The sequence below is a fragment of the Calonectris borealis genome, chromosome 2, assembly GCF_964195595.1.
Source record: "Calonectris borealis chromosome 2, bCalBor7.hap1.2, whole genome shotgun sequence".
Lineage (NCBI taxonomy): Eukaryota > Metazoa > Chordata > Aves > Procellariiformes > Procellariidae > Calonectris > Calonectris borealis.
Genome location: NC_134313.1, coordinates 163,804,099 through 163,822,237, shown reverse-complemented (window position 1 = coordinate 163,822,237; position 18,139 = coordinate 163,804,099). Strand labels below are relative to the sequence as shown.

Here is an 18,139-nt window from a genome sequence, read left to right as displayed (position 1 = left end):
GATCTTGCATGTACCTGAGAATCCACAGTCTGATGATTGGTGATATTTTACATTTCAGATTCAGAGTCATTAGGGCATTGATATTACTTGGTTCACTAGGAACCCCTCTAAAACAGGACCAGTGCAGGCAGGCAAAGTGCTACAGAGGCACTTGAGTTTACATGGAATGAACAAAAGCATGTTCTTCTCTAGACAGAGAAGTAAACCACTTGTGTCCATTCAAGATGTCACAACACTTCCCTTTAGAAAATTAATTTTGACTCCAAACTCTGTTCCACACATTGCATTTTTTGGTAAAGTCCTCCCTATCAGGTATAAGGAAGAAATTTTTTAAAATGAGGGTGGTGAAACACTGGAACAGGTTGCCCAGAGAGGTGGTAGATGCCCCATCCCTGGAAACATTCAAGGTCAGGTTGGACAGGGCTCTGAGCAACCTGGTCTAGTTGAAGATGACCCTGCCCATGGCAGGGGGGTTGGACTAGATGACCTTTAAAAGTCCCTTCCGACCCAAACTATTCTATGATTCTATGATTCTATATTCCAGATGAAGTAATTTTCTTGAATACCTGCATAAATTTTCCTAGTACTGCTAAGAACCAGTGAAACACCTAGTGTTCTCTGTCCCAGATCTATCTCTATGTCAGTCATATATGGCAAAACATAACTTCTAAAGCACTTCAGAGCTTTTCATATGAGAAGGTTTGTATCAGTTCCAGAGTTTACTCCACATACTCTGTACCCAGCCAAGCAACTAACTAACTGCCAGAAGGTCAGTGGAGCAAGCGCTTGGTTTGGGCTACATGCTCCCTTCAAGATCAAGAACAAAGCCACTGGGGTGTTAGGGTCAAGACTGCCATGTTTCATACTTTAAGGATATCCTCTTCCTCTACAGCCCTGACACGTGGAAGGAGAAGCACAGCTGGATCCAAGATAAAGCAAGCTTGTGGTTAGGAGGTTATACTGTTGCTCGCAGTCTGGCTAGACTTGGCTTTAACCACCAAACTGACTGTGTATTTTTGGACTGGTGAGGAAATGAGACATTCATGACCTGATTCAGAAACTAAAGCTTTGGACAAAGTTTTAGATGAATCTGTTAATGAATTACCAGCAATAGCTGAGTTTATGTTTGACTGAATTTCTATGGTGAGCTTAATGAATACATATACTTGGAAAAGACTTAACCAAGATGAACATCCGTACTCACTCTGTTATACATAAAATATATAAATACGTTGCACCAGTCGCAGTTGCTTTGTATGTAATTTCCCAACTATAAAAAGTCAAGAGCAAGAAAATGTTAAGGCTATTGCCAGAATATATAATTAAATTTCCTTCCCACAGTTATAACCTCCTATGCAGCCCAACCAATGTGCCAGACCAAGAACTCCAGCTCCAGCCATTGGAGGTAAGTATCACAGATCCTTTGGTATCACAGATCCTTTTCTGAGCAGTTCTGTAAAATGACACACAGTCAGATTCATGGACAGCAGTGCTGAAAAGCCTGAGTAACAGAATATCCTAGTAAGGAAAATATGAACTTCTTAAGGCCTATTTTTAATCAATTACCAGAAGGAAATGAACCTTCTGGAAGTTTCTCAGGAAAGTCAAGCTTTCCTCGTAACTGGGCTCGTGTGCAAATTGGAACAGATAAAAGGTGGTTTTTTGCTATTAAATAGATCATGATAAATTCTGACACAATGCTCAGAAAAGAAAACAACATTAACTAAATCACCATGATGATTCCAACAAAAAAAAATCTAGCCAGGTATATGTACTACACATAAAAACCCTCATATATTATGCAAACATACATAAACCAGTTTGAATTTACAAATCCGCAGTATGTGCACAAAGGCATACTTTATTTAAATGACTGTTATAAATCCATATAAAATACAGGACTTTTAGCCTTATAACAGTCTCTTGATCTCATATAGTTACCAGGCTTCTATTTAAAAAAAATATGGTCTGTCAGAATTCTGTTTGGCCTTTTTGTATTTTGTCTCTACAAGGGGGATGTGAAAGAGAAAGGCTGAACGTATTTATTCTGGTCTGGGCACCTTGCCAATACTCACAGAGATATTTTAGGTTTTCTGGCTCACAGTGAGTTCAACCTCTTACCTGCCTCCCCGTTGAGACCGCTGGAAGAAACCACAGCTACAGAATTACAGTTGTAACACAATCAGAATAGCAGAGAGGGTGAATCATAGCATTAGCCATATATTACCACTCTACCCTGGTTTCACTCTCCCATCTCCGTCGCAGATCTCTTATATCAGGCATTTTGCACAGTCCTGTCAAATGTGGTAAGATTTGTGGTAAGCAGTGCTGTAAAAGTTGTCTGCAAGGAGAAAAAGCTCTCAGCAGAACATCCAGAAGAAACTTAGAAGTTTCCCAAATTGAATTATTGCAAAATTGAAAAAAAAACCCTGATATTTTGGTATCCATTGACGAGGTATTTATCAGTACACCATACTTTGCTCATTTATACTTTATACACACACAAGATTTAGGAGGTTCCTTCTCCCATCCCTCTAACCTGCAGAGAGCCATAACGAAATCTTAACATTTTAATGTCATACAGAAATAGTGCCTCCAGCTCCAAACCCACTGGTGATAGCGGTTTCAGTGATGACAGGGAAAATATTCCCGCTAAGACAAGTAACACCAGAATCACACCCTAGTGTGATTATCTAGTGGTGATCAGCTCATACAGCTGGAAATCTTCCAGCAGGTTCAGCCACTCCTTGCTCTGCGCTGAACAGGTCACCTAAGCCAAAAAAATACTCTTTAAATCCCCTAAAATGCTAATTGTGGGTATCCTCCATGAAACAGCAGGAGCCTTGTGGGTTCCATTAGCATTAAGTATCCCCCTCTCGGGCAGCCAAAGTCATCAAAATTTCTGAAAAAAATTATATTCATCCCTAAAGTTTGCCCACGTCTCAGGGATGTAAACAAAACTAAAAATCCTTTCCATAAAGACCCAACATGGAAATCTGTGAGACTGATTTTTGTGCTCTTTGTATTTTGTGATTGTGGTGGGTTTTAGAAACTGTATCTAGAGATAACAGCTAGTGGTTTTGGCTGGGGAATACTGCTAAGGGAATATTATTTGCGTAGAGGTTACAGTGGCTTTTGGAAATCGCAGGATTACAAAAATAGGAACACATAATAAAGAGAAATCTGATGTGAAAACTGGAAGACTGGGAAGAAGACCGAGAAACTAAGATCTTTTGGCAACATGCTCAAAATCAGTCTTAGTCAGCAAAGATGTTTAGGAGATCGCTGTGAAATGCAGTTCCCAGCCCAGTGCCAGGAAGTCAGATTTCCACACTACAATGATAAATATCTTCAGTGGTAATTGCTGGAAGGCCCATCCTGCCTGTCAAAATAGAAGCGCCACAATGGACTGTTGTGAGAAATTTTATATGATGAACTTGATTTGTGCTCTGAGCCATGATCAGTCTTCAGGGCTGTCCTCGTGATAACTTTCACAGCACTGAATTTACATAATTTTAACTAAAAAGGGATAAATCTAACTCCTTGGATAAACCATCCTATCTTTCTGCATTCTCACTCTCCTGCAATGCTATCACCAATCATATTTCTACCAGCAAATAGTTTTCCATCTTCCTTAACTCTATTATCGCTTTCCATTTAAAACACACTCTGGCATAATCAGAGTGCTTTTCAAGATCAATGAGCCCTAGTAGGAACAGGTATCTGTCTTGGAGAAAAAGCAATTGCATTGGCATAATCAAGTTACTAATGATAGGTCCATTATATAATCAACAAATTGGTGTTTCTGCTGGCTATTCCCTTTCTTCTTGCCTCCATAATAGTTCTTGGTTCAGTTAGACATTTGCGATTCATTTAGTAAATGGATAAAGTAAGCATTTGGATTTTTACCAATTGTGTTGCATCATGCTGATTACTAATTGCAGCTGTTGCATTTCACTGCAGAAATATCTACTTTTCAGCATAAGTATGATGATCTTTCAGGCATAGATGAACATGCAAGTGCCCTGTGTATCACTTGTTTTTCTGTTTCCTTGATGTAAGGAGTCTTTTCATCTCCAGGGGATGATGAATCCCAGCATGGGCTGGTAGCTTCCCTGTGTAGCTAAAGTTCCACTGTGTAATAAAGTATAAATCTACTAATTTTACTTTATGAATCTCACTAACTTCATTTTCAATTGCTCATAACTTCATATAGCTCCCATCCTATAGGAGAAACGTTCCATTTTCAGGCTCATCCTACCAAATGGTCATCCCTTCATCACTGTCTTTACCTGATTTTTTTCAGAGTTTAAGCAAAATACAGTGTGGATATTGCAGCACAACAGTTCTTGAGAGGAAATTCTGGGTTTCATTATGAATAAAAAACCCCAAATACATCATTTTATTCTATTTTATTTATTCTGTATAATTGATCTGCAAAGCACTTCAGCCTGCTTTGGGTTAGAGGACACAGTACGGAAGAGAGTCACTTAGATATTTAACTCCACTTCAGCAGAATATATTTTGAAATGCCACTAGCATGATACATTAATAATTAATTAAATTTCCCATTCCCAATATTTAGGCAATACCAAATAACTAAAACGCAAAATTAACAGATAATTTTGAGCTAGCTCAGCAGTAAATTGCCACTACCTGTTACAATTCATGGTTGCTGAAGTCCACATCCCCAAACAGCCAAGAAAGCCTCTAGAGGTAAATAAAAAAAGAAACCTTCTAAAATTATCTGGCAGGGGCAGATAAAAGCAGAGGATTCCTGTTGTGGGAGTTCTCCTGTGCAACATGTACATTCCCAATGAGCAAGCCCAGGCATATTTGTTTTTACACAGTCGTTTCCACACCAAGACACATTTCCATTCCCCCCTCCCTCCTTCTGCTTTTGTATTCCATCGTCCACATCAACAATTAGTGGAAGTGCCTGGCTGTGCCTGTTCACATTGTTCCCAGACTTTTCTCTCCCCCAGTGAGCTCTGAAGACCATGCATTATTTGACATGACATGTCTTGGAGGCCTTCTACAGCAACGGCCGTATGCAGGGAAGCAGACAGAGACAAGGAAGAAGAAAGTTCGTCCTGGTTACAACTATCTGGGACAGTAAGACTCAAATTAATATGTGTTAATCTCTTAGTCCAATACCCCAGGTGACTGGACTTTAAATTACTTTGTCTTGTAAACCAAAAAAACCCAAACCCCACCAGAAATAAAAACAGTCTAAAGGTCAAGATACAAAGTCAGCTCGTTGTTCTATTTGTTTTGTGACATTAAAACACAGGATATGAAATTGAAAATAATCTTAGTACAGCTAGAAACTAAATCCACATGTTTTAACATCAGGCAGAAGCATATTCATAATGTGTTTTTTTCTGCAATAATTAAATATCTATTGCGTTTTCCATCACAGTTCATTTCTCTGCAACATGAGCAATTTGCCAGCTTGTACATACATACTAAATGTATTCAGTTTATTGTAAACAGCTGCACACAGGGCAGCTTCCCTTCACACCCACAGGCTCTGCACTTGTGTCCTTACATGTTTTTTAAATTAACCTAGTCAAGTGCACAGAACATTCAAGACCATAAAACATAATCAAAGGTACCTATTGCTCTCTGGAAATGAACTCTTGGAAATATTTTCTCTGAAAAGGGATGTTTCCTTAGGGTGTATATTTAATATTTCCTCTCATTTTGATGCTAAAGTCCAGAGAAATTAGATTTTACTGTTCCTCTAAGAGAAGGTGATCCCCAGACATATGTCCCCAGATGATCAGCTTGTGTGTTCCAGCTCTTATCCATTAAAGTGCATGTACTGATCATTGCCACTGATATTACCAGCCTTCGCTTTTACGTATGTTCCTCAGTTACTTCAACCCAAATACAGTCAAGGCTAAAAGCTTGTTTTGCAACTGATGTGTATAGAGAAATTTCAAAGACTAAGTTGGTTACCTGATCAGATTCTCACAATCTGAGGCGCTCCCCTGTGTCCTCTCGTCTCTCTCCAGTGACCTCAACAAGCAGCAGCCCACAAAGCAATATTGACACTGACTTGCAGAACTCTGAATACTTTTAAACCCAAATACCTCTGCTTCATAAACATGCTGACAAAAAGTATATGCAGATTATGGCAGTGAAATATATTTTTCCATTTAAAACATTTATATTTGAAAGTAAATTTGAAATAACTATCCACAGTGAGTCTAAACACATTAAATGCCTATACAGTAGTTCACAAAACTTTAAAAGTCTACACAGGTCATATAAAAATAAAAAATCCTCTCAAATTTTAAATGATTGCAGCTTTTTCTCAAGTTACATTGAAAAGTTGAAGGGAACGGAAAAGGAATTTCTTTCTAAAGTCTTTATCATATGTAATATTTGGTCACTCTCAGGCAAATATCAGGTCATACATAGACTTTATCGTGTGTCACAACAGATTGCGCTGCGCTATCAGTATTAGTTTCAGTCTTTATCATCAAAAGAACAGTTGCTATTTATCTCTTCCCAAATTACTTCCTAGTATTACTTTCAATCTCTGTTCCATAAAAACCAAGCTTCTTACTTGGGTTTTTGCGGGGTTTTTTTCCATTTTAGCTATCAGGTGCAAGAGAATGTTATTGGGAGTGGAAAAGTAGGTGTTCTGTAATACAGGTATCAATAGCAGAGGGGGAAGAATGGCATCTTGAAAGCTTGAAAGATGTAAAGCTTGATTTTCAAATGTATTTAAGGATATCCTGATGCAAGTTGACTAGTAGGATCTTCAAATACTGCAAAAGTACCTAATGTGCCTAAATTCTTTTGAAAATCCCATCTCTCTGAACAACTAGCACCTGTTTATTTTTCTCAAGGATTAATCTTGTGAATGGCATTTCAAGTAAACTTGAGTCATCTGTTGTTCTCGGATTTTTGGATCTCAGATTATAGACAGATGGACATCAAAAGTGAATGAGTTACCAAGGCTTACAAAGTTACCACTCACTTGTTTTATCTGACAATGTACACCATGAAAATAAAACATGTTGGCTAACTAAGAAGGCATAGTAAGGCAACATGTTTTATTCAGCATTGCAGTGGGATAGGAGGATGCAGTGGGATAGGAGGATGCAAATAATCTGTTAACAAAGCCAACTGGTGAACAGCAGCTTGCTTTGCCTTGGTAACTATTGGTTGAGGTCCACCAGGACAGCTGACCAGTACTGAGTGAAAAACATTTTTTTCTTACTGAGTAATGGAGACTAGCCCACTACTGTACATGGTTAAGTAAGGCTTGTTTCCTCTTTTACTGACTTCAGTGTTTTACAGCTGAAAATCAGAAGAGTTCATTTAACAGCAACTTCTGCATGCCAACTGATGATGACTCCATAGGTCTGCCACAGTGAAAGGAGCCAGAACTCTAAGTACACAATACAGAAGAAAGAATTGAAGTAATTGCAGTTTTTGAATTACTGGTATTACTTTATAAAGAAACATGCTGGCATGTACCCTCCTGCCTCTGCATAGCTTAGAGCGTGTACAGTCATTCTCAAACACATAAAAAATATAAGGAAAATATATAATTAATCGTCACCCAACTAAAAGTCTATTAAATTAGTATTTACCTGTAACATCAACTAGCTAAATAAAAGGGCAAAGAGAACAGCTGAATAACATCTTCTACCTCCCATTCATTTCAGGCTATAAATCTTATGTTTATGAATAATGTTGGCTCAACTTTTCAGACGGCAGAAGCTCTCCATTTTCCCATAAAAATGCAAAGTTGATCTAGCATTAGTGGAAGGAGTATCCAAGAAGAATAGTGTTGAGACCGTGCTGGTATTCTCTCTCCTGCACTAGCTGGCAGCAGTATTGGGGAATGCCCAGCTCCAGCAACTGGAAGGACAAGTCAGTGAGTGCAGGAATGGAGACAGGATGCCTGCAAACTCTTTGGAGAGTGCTGTAGGTTGAAAGTGGCGGGTAAAGTGCTGTTTAGGATGTCCCAAACCTCATCTGCTTGAGTTTATAGATGACTACATGCTAAATGGCTGCAGATTGTTTCAAGAACTCTACAACTGATGTGTCACCAGCTATTCAGAAAAAAAAGACTAACGTTTCACAGCTTTCAACAACCACGTGAACCACATGGAGGGTATGATAATTAGGCACACTCACTGAAGTACCACTTTTGATGCTGGAAGTTAATATAGTCTCCTCTAATTTATCTAATATCCTCAATCCTTGGTCTTCCTGATCAGACTGCCAAAAGAGTCCTACCAGTGTTATTTTAGGACACAGCACGACTGTCTGTAGACATCAGACTGGAATCTTTTCACTTCACACGTATTTTCAAAAAGCAAAAGGAAAAATGCTTTCCATCACTGCTGACTTAGCTTGAGCTTGTGCATGGATCCTTATGGGGTAAATACCCCAGAAAGAAGGTTGGGCTTATTGTTAAGATAAATGAACCAGGTCTCAAGACTTCATGAGACTATACAACACACTCCTATACAATATGGGGCAAATTGCTTAAACTCCCAACCATCTACTTGAATATCAGTACTGCAGGGACAACGTCGTTTCCTCTCACCTGCCTCCAGTCTATAACATTTATCAAGGCTTTAAATTCTTCAGAGAGTTTGTCTTTACTAACATATGTATCCTTATGCATGCATAGACATCTAGCTCAACAGCATTCAGTCATGGATGGAAAGAACATCCCATAAGATGTTTCAGTGTTTCAATGTGGCACACTGATATTTTAAAATTTAGTTTACTCTTTGTGGACGCCCTCAAGCTTCAGCCAATCAGCAATGCTAAGCTTACATCAACGACTCTCCTCTGCCCAACCTCAGGCAATACAGCAGATGATATTCAGACAGCTAGGTGATGAATTAGTGCTCTTATCCCTGAACTGTCTTTCTTCATGCTTCTTAGTTTAGATCACACTTCCAACACAGAAGCCATGATTAATACTCAGTAACAGCAAATCCCCCTCTAGTTAATTTATGCAAAAGGAATGACAACACATGATGAAAACCACATTCCAGAAGATGCAATGCTCTACTGAGAAGCTGGCAAACTCCCATACATATTGTGATAACACTGACTAAGCACCTTTTTTTATCTCTTCCTTACTGTCCCTTTCTTCCACAAGCCTGGTTGGGACTATTGTGCCTGCAGTTTCAACTCCCACCTCAGAGCATGCTTTTTCCAGAAATCTCTACACTATATGGCCAAATCCAATTTCATTCCCCAGATGGACACTATGCTTTTGGGACAAGATCCAACCAACTGTGGAGTTAAATTCAATGTGCCTATGTACTGGCTGAACAATATTTAGTCTCAAGGAGCTTTCACTTGCCCAAATGCATTCCTTCAGAGCAATGAAGTTGTGCAGTCTCCATCCTTGGACTTCAAAATCTGATGGGACACAGTCCTGAGCAACCTGCTCTAGCTGACTGCAGGGTCAGCAGGAGGATTGGACTAGACAACCTCCAGAGGTGTCTTCCAATCTCAACTATTCCATGATTCTGTAAAAACACTTGTTAGCAGTTACACCTTTTAAAGGCCACATCACCAAAAACATGACAACACAGGCTTAGCAAACGTATTAAATGCACAACTATTTAAAGGCATAGAACAGTCCTGAATCTGTGGAAGCTTGTCAAAGATTATGGCTAGGTAGCAAAAATAGAGTCATCGTGATACACTTCAGGATTCTGTGCATAATTCCAGGTTTCTTTCCCAATTTCCATGTAGAGCCCATTCAAAATAAGTGGTGTAGGTAACAATCCATTTCTTCCACTAGACAGGCTATAGGCAATGCTAATGGCACCTGTTTAGTCCATCACATTCTTACAGCTATACCTTTTCTACGGAGAGCTTGTCTTCATTGAAATGTTTCTTCATGCTTTGATTCAAATTTTACCCTTAATCTAGCTCACCAAGTATTGATTTCTCTAATTCTATGGAAAACATGTTTCCAAACTTTTCTAAAGGAACCGACAGGCACGTAGCTTCCACAAACCAGACCCAAACTTCAGTCATTCATAAAAGATCACTAGTAAGTCTACAACTGAGCGGGAAAATCCTGTGTTTTGTAGTGCTGTAAGCCAGCACTCAGACCACTCAGATGATAGCTTTTCTTTCTTCAGCTTGCAGAAGCAGAGTATTTTCTTATTTTCATTGTTCCAGCACCATTACTAACATGAAAAGATGACTGAAAATTGCACAATGCCTGTTGTGAATAAATCATGATAAAGGCTTCATAACATGGCAGATAATGCTTATAATGCACGTACTTCCTCCTAATCAAACTCCAGATCTATGAATGTGTTCTCCAGCAGTTTAAAAAAGGCATATAGCTCTAGCACCCTGATTGCAGAAATAGATTAAGTCTTCAGCTTATGACATAGGTTCTGGTTTTGGAGCAGAAGGTCACAGGCACCCTTTGCAATAATGACCGTAAGGTCTGAACAATCACAGTGTGTGATAGAAATGACAACCATGAAACACATACTGCAATGCATTTGCTGTGCATCCCACTAAGTCATGCTTACATAATGTAATTTACTGTCATGCTAAATTATATGAAAATTTAAAGGATGCTATATACGATTCTATGAATCCTCAATGTCAAAAACTGAAGTACTGTCTTATGTTTTGGTTCTCTACCGTGTAAGTAATGCTTTCATGCTTTAAAGATTTCATATGTCGTTATACACAAGAAATTTAAGAGAGAGAGTATTACAGAAGCAAACACTAAACTGAAGCATTATTATGAAGCATTATTATTATGAAGCATTGTTATGAAGCATTATTCCAGTTTCCACAACGACCTAAAGAAAAAACACAAAAATCATTCTGCAGCAGAAATTGTCATCAATAGACATCACTGTTTCAACTCACTGCTAGTACTAGAAATAGTTCAGTAGTAGCATAGCACTGTATCACCAAACCACCAATAATATTTTATATTTATTGATAGCATCTTACATTCATGTGTATACGTAAGTTCTCCTTTCCAGGAGAAAAAACATACTCCATTCAAGATACATTCAAGCTGCTTTTTCTTTTTGTCTTTGAAGACATGCATAACTCTCCCTATTTGTTAGGCCATAACACTTTCTCCAGTGTGTCTACAGTGCAAACAATAGTAGAAAATTGAGACAGCAGTCCTCTGCAACCAGATCAGGCCCTGAAAGCAGGCTAATTGTCAAAGCCTGATGATCAGTCTAGGGTAACGTAGCCCACAAAGGGGCTATTTCTATGCCAGACAGACATATTCTGTGACATCTCCTGTCTGCTACTGATGTCTTCCTTGATGCTTCATTTCTCTTGTAACCAACTCTGCTCTTTCATTATTCCCTATGCATGGGATGCCTTTTGATATAAATTCAGCTCTTCTTCAAAGGGATGAAAATCATATGTGGTACTTCACTCAACATGAATGTCCATAATTTGGTCTACCAACAGCCACGCGGATACAGTTTTGGCTCCTTTCTACTCCCATTAGCCCTGCCAAGCCAGCACACAGGCACACCAACCTACTTCCATGACTGTACATACATCATCAACAAAGTGATTGTTGAATCCTGTCTTCAGGGTCAAATTCTGCTTTCGGTCACATCTGAGCAGCTCCTTTGAATGCAGTGTGGTGCCCAGGTGAAATTGGGCATAAGTTGAACCTTGCAGGTCTGTGAACAGGCACTGGAACCTCTCAGGTGGAGATCACTACTTTCCACTTCGCTCCTGATCCCTCTAGGAGCATGACATTTTCTTCTGTTTCAGTAATTCCCAATACAAGCACGGTGTGAGTAACCTTCCCTGAGGCCAAAAGTCTCACCATCCATACTTCTGTGAGGTTCCTTCCACATTCATGACTTACCCCTCCAAGGAAATTTACATTCGTCTGAGCCCACAGTCTTCACAGGCTCACAGGTAAAAATAAAGGAGGTCGGATGTGACCATTTAGGAGAAGAATCTCCTACCAGAAAATGTGGTGTTTTAAAGAAGCAGTACTTTTCAATAAGCTGATGATCAGTTTGTATTATGCTTTAAAACCAAAAAGACTAAGAGCTTCCTTAATTACAGTGGCAGCTATTATGACTGCAAACATGAATCCTTTCTTTTTTCCTTCAGATAGATCCAAAGTGCAATCTCAACACTCCTGAGCAAATACCTCTTGCCCTTTCAGATCCTTAATATATCAGCCCTTTAGGGAGGAATCCAAATTTAAACTTCAAGGCCACAGAGGCTCAGGACAACTGAGAGTCCGCCCTATGAGAACAAGGGGGAGAACAGTTTCATATTTAATTTTAGGGAAACATTTCTCCCAAGAAAACAAACATTTTTTTCATTCCTAGATCACATTGGAAACTGATTCCCTCATCTCCTTTGAAAGAATTGACTAGCTTATTCCTCATCTGCAGCTTCCTAAAGTGATCCCTAGACTGAAGTGCTGTTCTCATCAGCCTACCCAGCAATTACCGGGAGACAAGAAGCACCCTGCAAAAACTGTGACAGAACAAAATCATTTCACAGTGATTTATTAGGCATGCAGCCATTAATGACTTTGCAAGTGTGGAAAGCAAGATGGAGGGGCAGAGCCCGAGCCAACACTAGCTGTCAGAACATCATTGTCATCTATCAGGTTAGAAATACTTAAGCCATCTGATGTTTCAGCCTGGCATCCCAACGTAACAACAGGCCTGGAAAGAGCAATAAGTTTGCACATTGAGGAGTCTGTTCAAAATCGTAGAGGCTGACAAAGAAATGGGAGAAAGTGTGCAGAGATGTTTGTTTGTGTGACATTGAAAATAAAGGATCATGATCTCCAAGAGCATCCTTCTAGTGCATCAACTCTGCTGTCAGGGCTGAAGTACCAGAGGCAACAGCCACTTTACTGAACTGAAAGATGCTTTTATATTCACTTGCCATTGTTATTTTTGTCCTTATTATGAAAAAATCTCTTTGTTCTTTTGAATAAAAAGTCACCTTGTGATGCATTTGGGAAAAATCCAAGGAAATGCCAAGGTCCTGCAACTTCCACCTGCTGGGAGCAGCAGGTGCTTGGCACTTGCCATGGTGAAGCTCTTGAGACAGTTGCGCAAGTGCAAATACAACATAACTTTGCTGGCACTGACTGAATTATCCCAGATGAAATTCAAAGTAAGCAAGAGCAGAATCTCTCCTCTTTTTTTTTTTTGCAGCAACACAGGATTACAATGGTAACATTAACATTAGAACAGATCAATTTTGCAAGATGACAAAAGAACATACTGATCTCATTGCTGTGAGCTCCTACTCAGCAGACAATTGCGTCCCATCTTAGAATAGAGTTTTTAAAATGTTCAAAGCGATGTGCAAGCATTAACTTCTAATGGCTTAAAAAGGAATTTTATAACGCTAATGTCTTCATATTACAGATGTGATGCATCAAGAGAGCAAAGGTTTCTATTCAAATCTGTAGCAGCTTTCAAAGATATTTGGACCAGAAATTTCCATTTAGGCATCTCTAATTTCAAGACTTCAGAACGTGCTGCTGGGAAAGACGGAGGTTGATGTGACCTCTGCTTTACAAAGGCTCCTGCAATTACATTATGGTCCATTTAAATTACTAGTTTGCTAGTCAGTTGTGTATTTGCAAAGAAAACAACAAACAAAACAAAAAGTTGTCCAATCGGTCCAGCAATTTAGCAAATACTTCCCTGCCATGCTAACAGAATACAGTGGCCCCCACTTTACTCTTGGCTACTGAACAACAAGTTGAGAGCAGCTAGGAAACCCAACTGGCGGGAACTTTGTGGTCTACCACTATTCCCAGAACCAAGAGTTGGGCACCACCCACTTGTGCCGAAGGAGATTGAGCACAGACAGAGGTGAAAATAGAGTATTTCCAGATTTTTTGTATCATGTCTTGTTCTTGCTTGAGAAGGATGTACCTGAGAAATGCCCTGGAGTGTTGCAAGATACAAAACCAGCTTTCTTAAATTGATCCATTTTTTCCCACTGTCACAGGCAAACCCAAAAAATAAAAATATGTGGGAGAGGGAAGAAAAGCATACAACTTTCTTTTCAGACATGCCTATTATTCCACAATCCTTTAACCTAATTGTAGCATATTTTGCATTCTTCACCTTTTTTTTGCACAATATTTGTCATTACTTTTTCAGTCAGCATTTCTACGTAACTAATAAATATGTTTTAGGATAGCCTGCATCACAACAGTACCTTTCTGTCCCACTGCTTTCTCTTTCAGAATTGACTCCTCTCTCCCCTCCTACTCAGACCTTGTTAGTCCTTCTCTTGTTCCTAATTTGAAGATCTCAATGAGCAAGAATTACATGTCTCAGCAATAAACATGATCTCACAGCAAAACAAAGAAGAGGATGAACAAAATAAAAATTACTGTCTGGTGAAAGCTCCCTTGACAACTACAGCTACACTGACAGGCGCCACTGAAATAATAGGCATGATGCTTCAAAACAACAGCCAAGAAAACGTTATGAAAGAGAAAAAAAAACAGTCTAAATAGATCTTTTCAAATGCAGATTCCACTGTCAAATGAGGAGAATGAGAAAAATGTTCTTTCTTATATCACAGTCATATTTAAACTCTGCCAGATAACAGAAAACCACCAAAAATGTGAGTACAACCTGAAAGATCCTCGGCCCAACAGTCCATTTCAGGAATGCTAGAATGATGCAGAATGGAGCAGAAGGATCATATTTTGGGGATGGAGAGGAGGGATGGAAGGTGTTATCTCATTACCAAATCTTGAATTGCTTCCAACTGGGTGAACAATAAAACTCATGCCGACTTCAGTGCAATATCAGGCATTTGCAGACTTGTATCTGAATAACTACCACTACCTAGGTGACAAACTGCATAGCAAAGAAGCCAAGAGATTAATGAACATGAAAAATTATGGCCCACTACTAACGATGTTCCATCCAAGACAGGACTAAGGCAACACTCATGAAGAAAGGTTGTCTATGGGCTTAGGGAGACAATTAGGAAAAAGCATTAGCCTTCCTCTGTCAACAATGCTTAAGTGCGAACAAGTTACTCAGGCGCTTTTCCCACTGTAGCTTCACAACCATAAAATGGGGAAAATTGCTGTAAGGACTGGTGTGGTCAGAGTTATCTGGTGGTCGGAAGGTATTTCAAAAGCACCAGATGGATCCTGTAAAACCCTGCAGCAACCACAGCATCTCCCAAACTACCTATAGCTCTTCAGCAGGCAGAAAATGCAGCTTCTTGGAGCAGAGGTGGAGATCCAGCTGCGCAGAAGTTCCTGGCTAGACTGAGTCAGAGTGGGGGGGTATGGAAAGAGATGGCAGAGACAATGCAGCAGGCAGGGTGGAAAGGAGTAAGGTGCACAGGGTAAGTACTGCTTTGGTGTGGTACATTTTATTTTCTTGGTATTTTACATCCCTATTGTGAAGTACTACTGGTAACATAGCAAAATTATTGCCTAAAAACTCCAGTCACAAATGCATAGGCAACACCCACGTTAGCAGAAACAGACCCTTTTCTCCTAGTACTGAATGCACTCAGAGCTCCAGAAGTTTGGCTTAGGCTCCTGGGCTTGCATTCCTCTCCAGAGAAAAATGAAAACTGCAGAAGAGCCATGTATTTCTCCTCCATTTTATTCCACACACTCAAGACACCTAATAAATTTGCTTTGACTTCTTATTCTTCCCTAAAACAAAGGAAAAACTTAGAACCAGAAATATCTTTTTGCTCCCTGGTGGCCTGGCAGAGACACGTGTAGGACTGTTTCCCACTTTTATATAATGAGATTTAAAAAAACCCAAACAGATTGCACAGAAAAAAATACAGGGACTCTGCCATTTCTTGCCAGAAGCATTGAAACCAAAAGCACATCATGACTGAGAATAAAAAACTAAGTAATTACATAGATAACAAGAACATCCTAATAGTAAGGAAAAATAATCAAAGTTTTGAAAGGCATGTAAACTCTGAAGACAGAGCCAGCCAGCCTTTTAGTACTCACTGGGAATGGAAACTTTTGGTCTGAGGTTATTCTGTATCTATATACTATATACTATATACTATAGTTTCCTGCATGTTTCTTTATAGTGTGAACATACAAAACAAAACAGAGTCAGTGAACAGACTGCATGGCTCACTAGTCTGCTTCACCATGGCAATACAACTGTCCTTGCTCTTTCGGCAATAAACAGACCGCTTGTGTCCAAATCTGAGCGAGCTCTGGCTTCCCCAGCCCTGGGAAATTCAGATGTGGATTAGTCCTGAGAGAGGGAAGAGTCAGATTAAACACGCCAATTCAGCCACAAGGCACGGACAGTTCCCAGAGCCAAACTGGGGATGTTGAGACCAGCACTTGGGGGTGAACAGACCTTTCGCTAAACCGTACTGCGAGTCTGCGTGTGAACTGGTTGAGACATACTGAACCAAACCCACAGCCCAGGGCTGGGGAGCAGTGGTGCAGACAGAGTTATCCTCACTCCTCCGTGCCACGGACACTGGACCCTGAGCTCCCAGCACTGCACGGGGGGCAGAAACCAGGGGAGCTCCCCATGCTCCAACCCACCGCAGATGTGGAGGACTTTACTGTTGCACGGGCTGCACCCCAGCCCAGCATCCCCCAAACTCCAGACCTCAGCGGCAGGAAACACCTCTCCCTGCCTTTCTCTGCGCTGCACGTCAGAGAAAAACATGCCCCAGCGCCCAAGCCACGCCAGCTGCCGAAGGGGAGGAAGAGCAAGGAGCCACTTACGGGGATGTGCACTCGCAACATGAGTTTCTTCTGGCTGGAGCTTTTCCTGCTGCTGCTGCTGGAGGCATCTTTCTTCTTATCCATGGCAGTGCTTCCCATCCCTTCACCCAGGCGTGGTGCTGGGCGATGGATCTGGAGAGGGAGGGAGGCTCCTCTTCCACCTCCCCCCACCGTCCCACCGGCCGCAGTTACTCCAGGCTCCTTATTTTCTTTTTCTTCTCTTTTTTTTTTTTTTTTTTTTAAATGGCCTTAGGAAATGGGGGGGGGGGGGGGGGGGGGGGAGGGGGGCAAAGGGACGGGGGAGGATGGAAGGAGCAGAGGGAAGGGGAGGAGTTTCTCCAGCTCCGGCCTTTAATCCCAGCAGCGAGGTGTCAGGGGGGACCTTCTCAAGAGCATGAGATGCCCTTACAAACGCTGCTTGCTTTCTCACTCTTCCGCCCTTTCAAAAATATCCGGAGCATCCTGGGGGGGTGAGAAAGTTTCCTTCCCCTCGCCCAGCCCTGCCGCACTCCTCCAGAAAGAGAGAGGAAAAAAAAAAAACAACCCAAAAAATACCCAAACGCCACAAAAACCCGAAAAGGGGAAGGCGCTCAGGCGAGGCTCCTGGCAGACCGGCGGCCGCGGGGGGCCGGACCGGGTCGGGCCGCGGAGCCAGCGCGGATGTTCCGCGGAGGGCCGGCTCCGCGCCCCGCGGAGAGCTCGGCGGGCGAGCGCTGTCCGGCGGAGCCCCGCGCGGAGCCCGGCCGGGGAGGGAGGAGGTGCCCGGGCGCTGCCGAAAGCCCCGGCCGGCTCGCCAGGAAGTGCAAAACGAGCACAACAAAACTTTCCCTCGCTCCGCAGCTCTCCGCGTGTGCGGGGCGCGCCGCAGCCCGGCCACCTCCCCCGGCTGCCGCTCGCCCCGGGCCGCCCTGCCGGCCCCTTTGGCGAGGGGGGAGAGGAGCTGGGGCTGTGCCTGCATCCCCCGGGCTGCTGAAGCACGGGGGTGGGCGAAAAGGCTGCGTTTCACCTTGCCAAAAACGCACAAAGGCGGCGCGGTTCCTTTCCCTCCCGACCTCACAGGCTGATTCCTCACCTCCCTCCCCCTAGGATTCCTCCCGGTTGTGCCCTAAAGGAGGGTTATTTTCCCCGGAGGCAGCCCCTTCCCACCCCTCCGTCCCCGCAGCGCTCCCGGGCCAGCAGCAGCCTTCCGCAAGCCGGCTTTGCACAGCCCATCCCGGCTGCGGCAACGGCCCCGCGGCCCGAGGGATGGCGCTGGGCACGGGGACCAGCCCGGCGCCCCCGCCAGACTGACTCCCGCCGAGCAAAACCACAGGCTGCCCTCCCCCTTGCTGCCAGGGCACTTGTCCCAAGCCCGGGGGGCCCCGGACCACTCTTGAATAT

General features: G+C 41.9%; 1 protein-coding gene across 1 annotated transcript in view; it reads right to left on the bottom strand.

Annotated features, from left to right (window-relative positions):
- The window catches only part of PRKAG2 (protein kinase AMP-activated non-catalytic subunit gamma 2), a 233,615-nt gene extending 215,760 nt beyond the window's left edge, over positions 1-17,855 (bottom strand). Inside the window, exon 1 of the mRNA XM_075144229.1 lies at positions 16,760-17,855. Within this exon, the coding sequence (XP_075000330.1) occupies positions 16,760-16,858 (99 nt within the window). The 5' untranslated portion in view covers positions 16,859-17,855. The remainder of the gene's footprint in view (positions 1-16,759) is intronic.
- Positions 17,856-18,139: the final 284 nt, after the last annotated feature.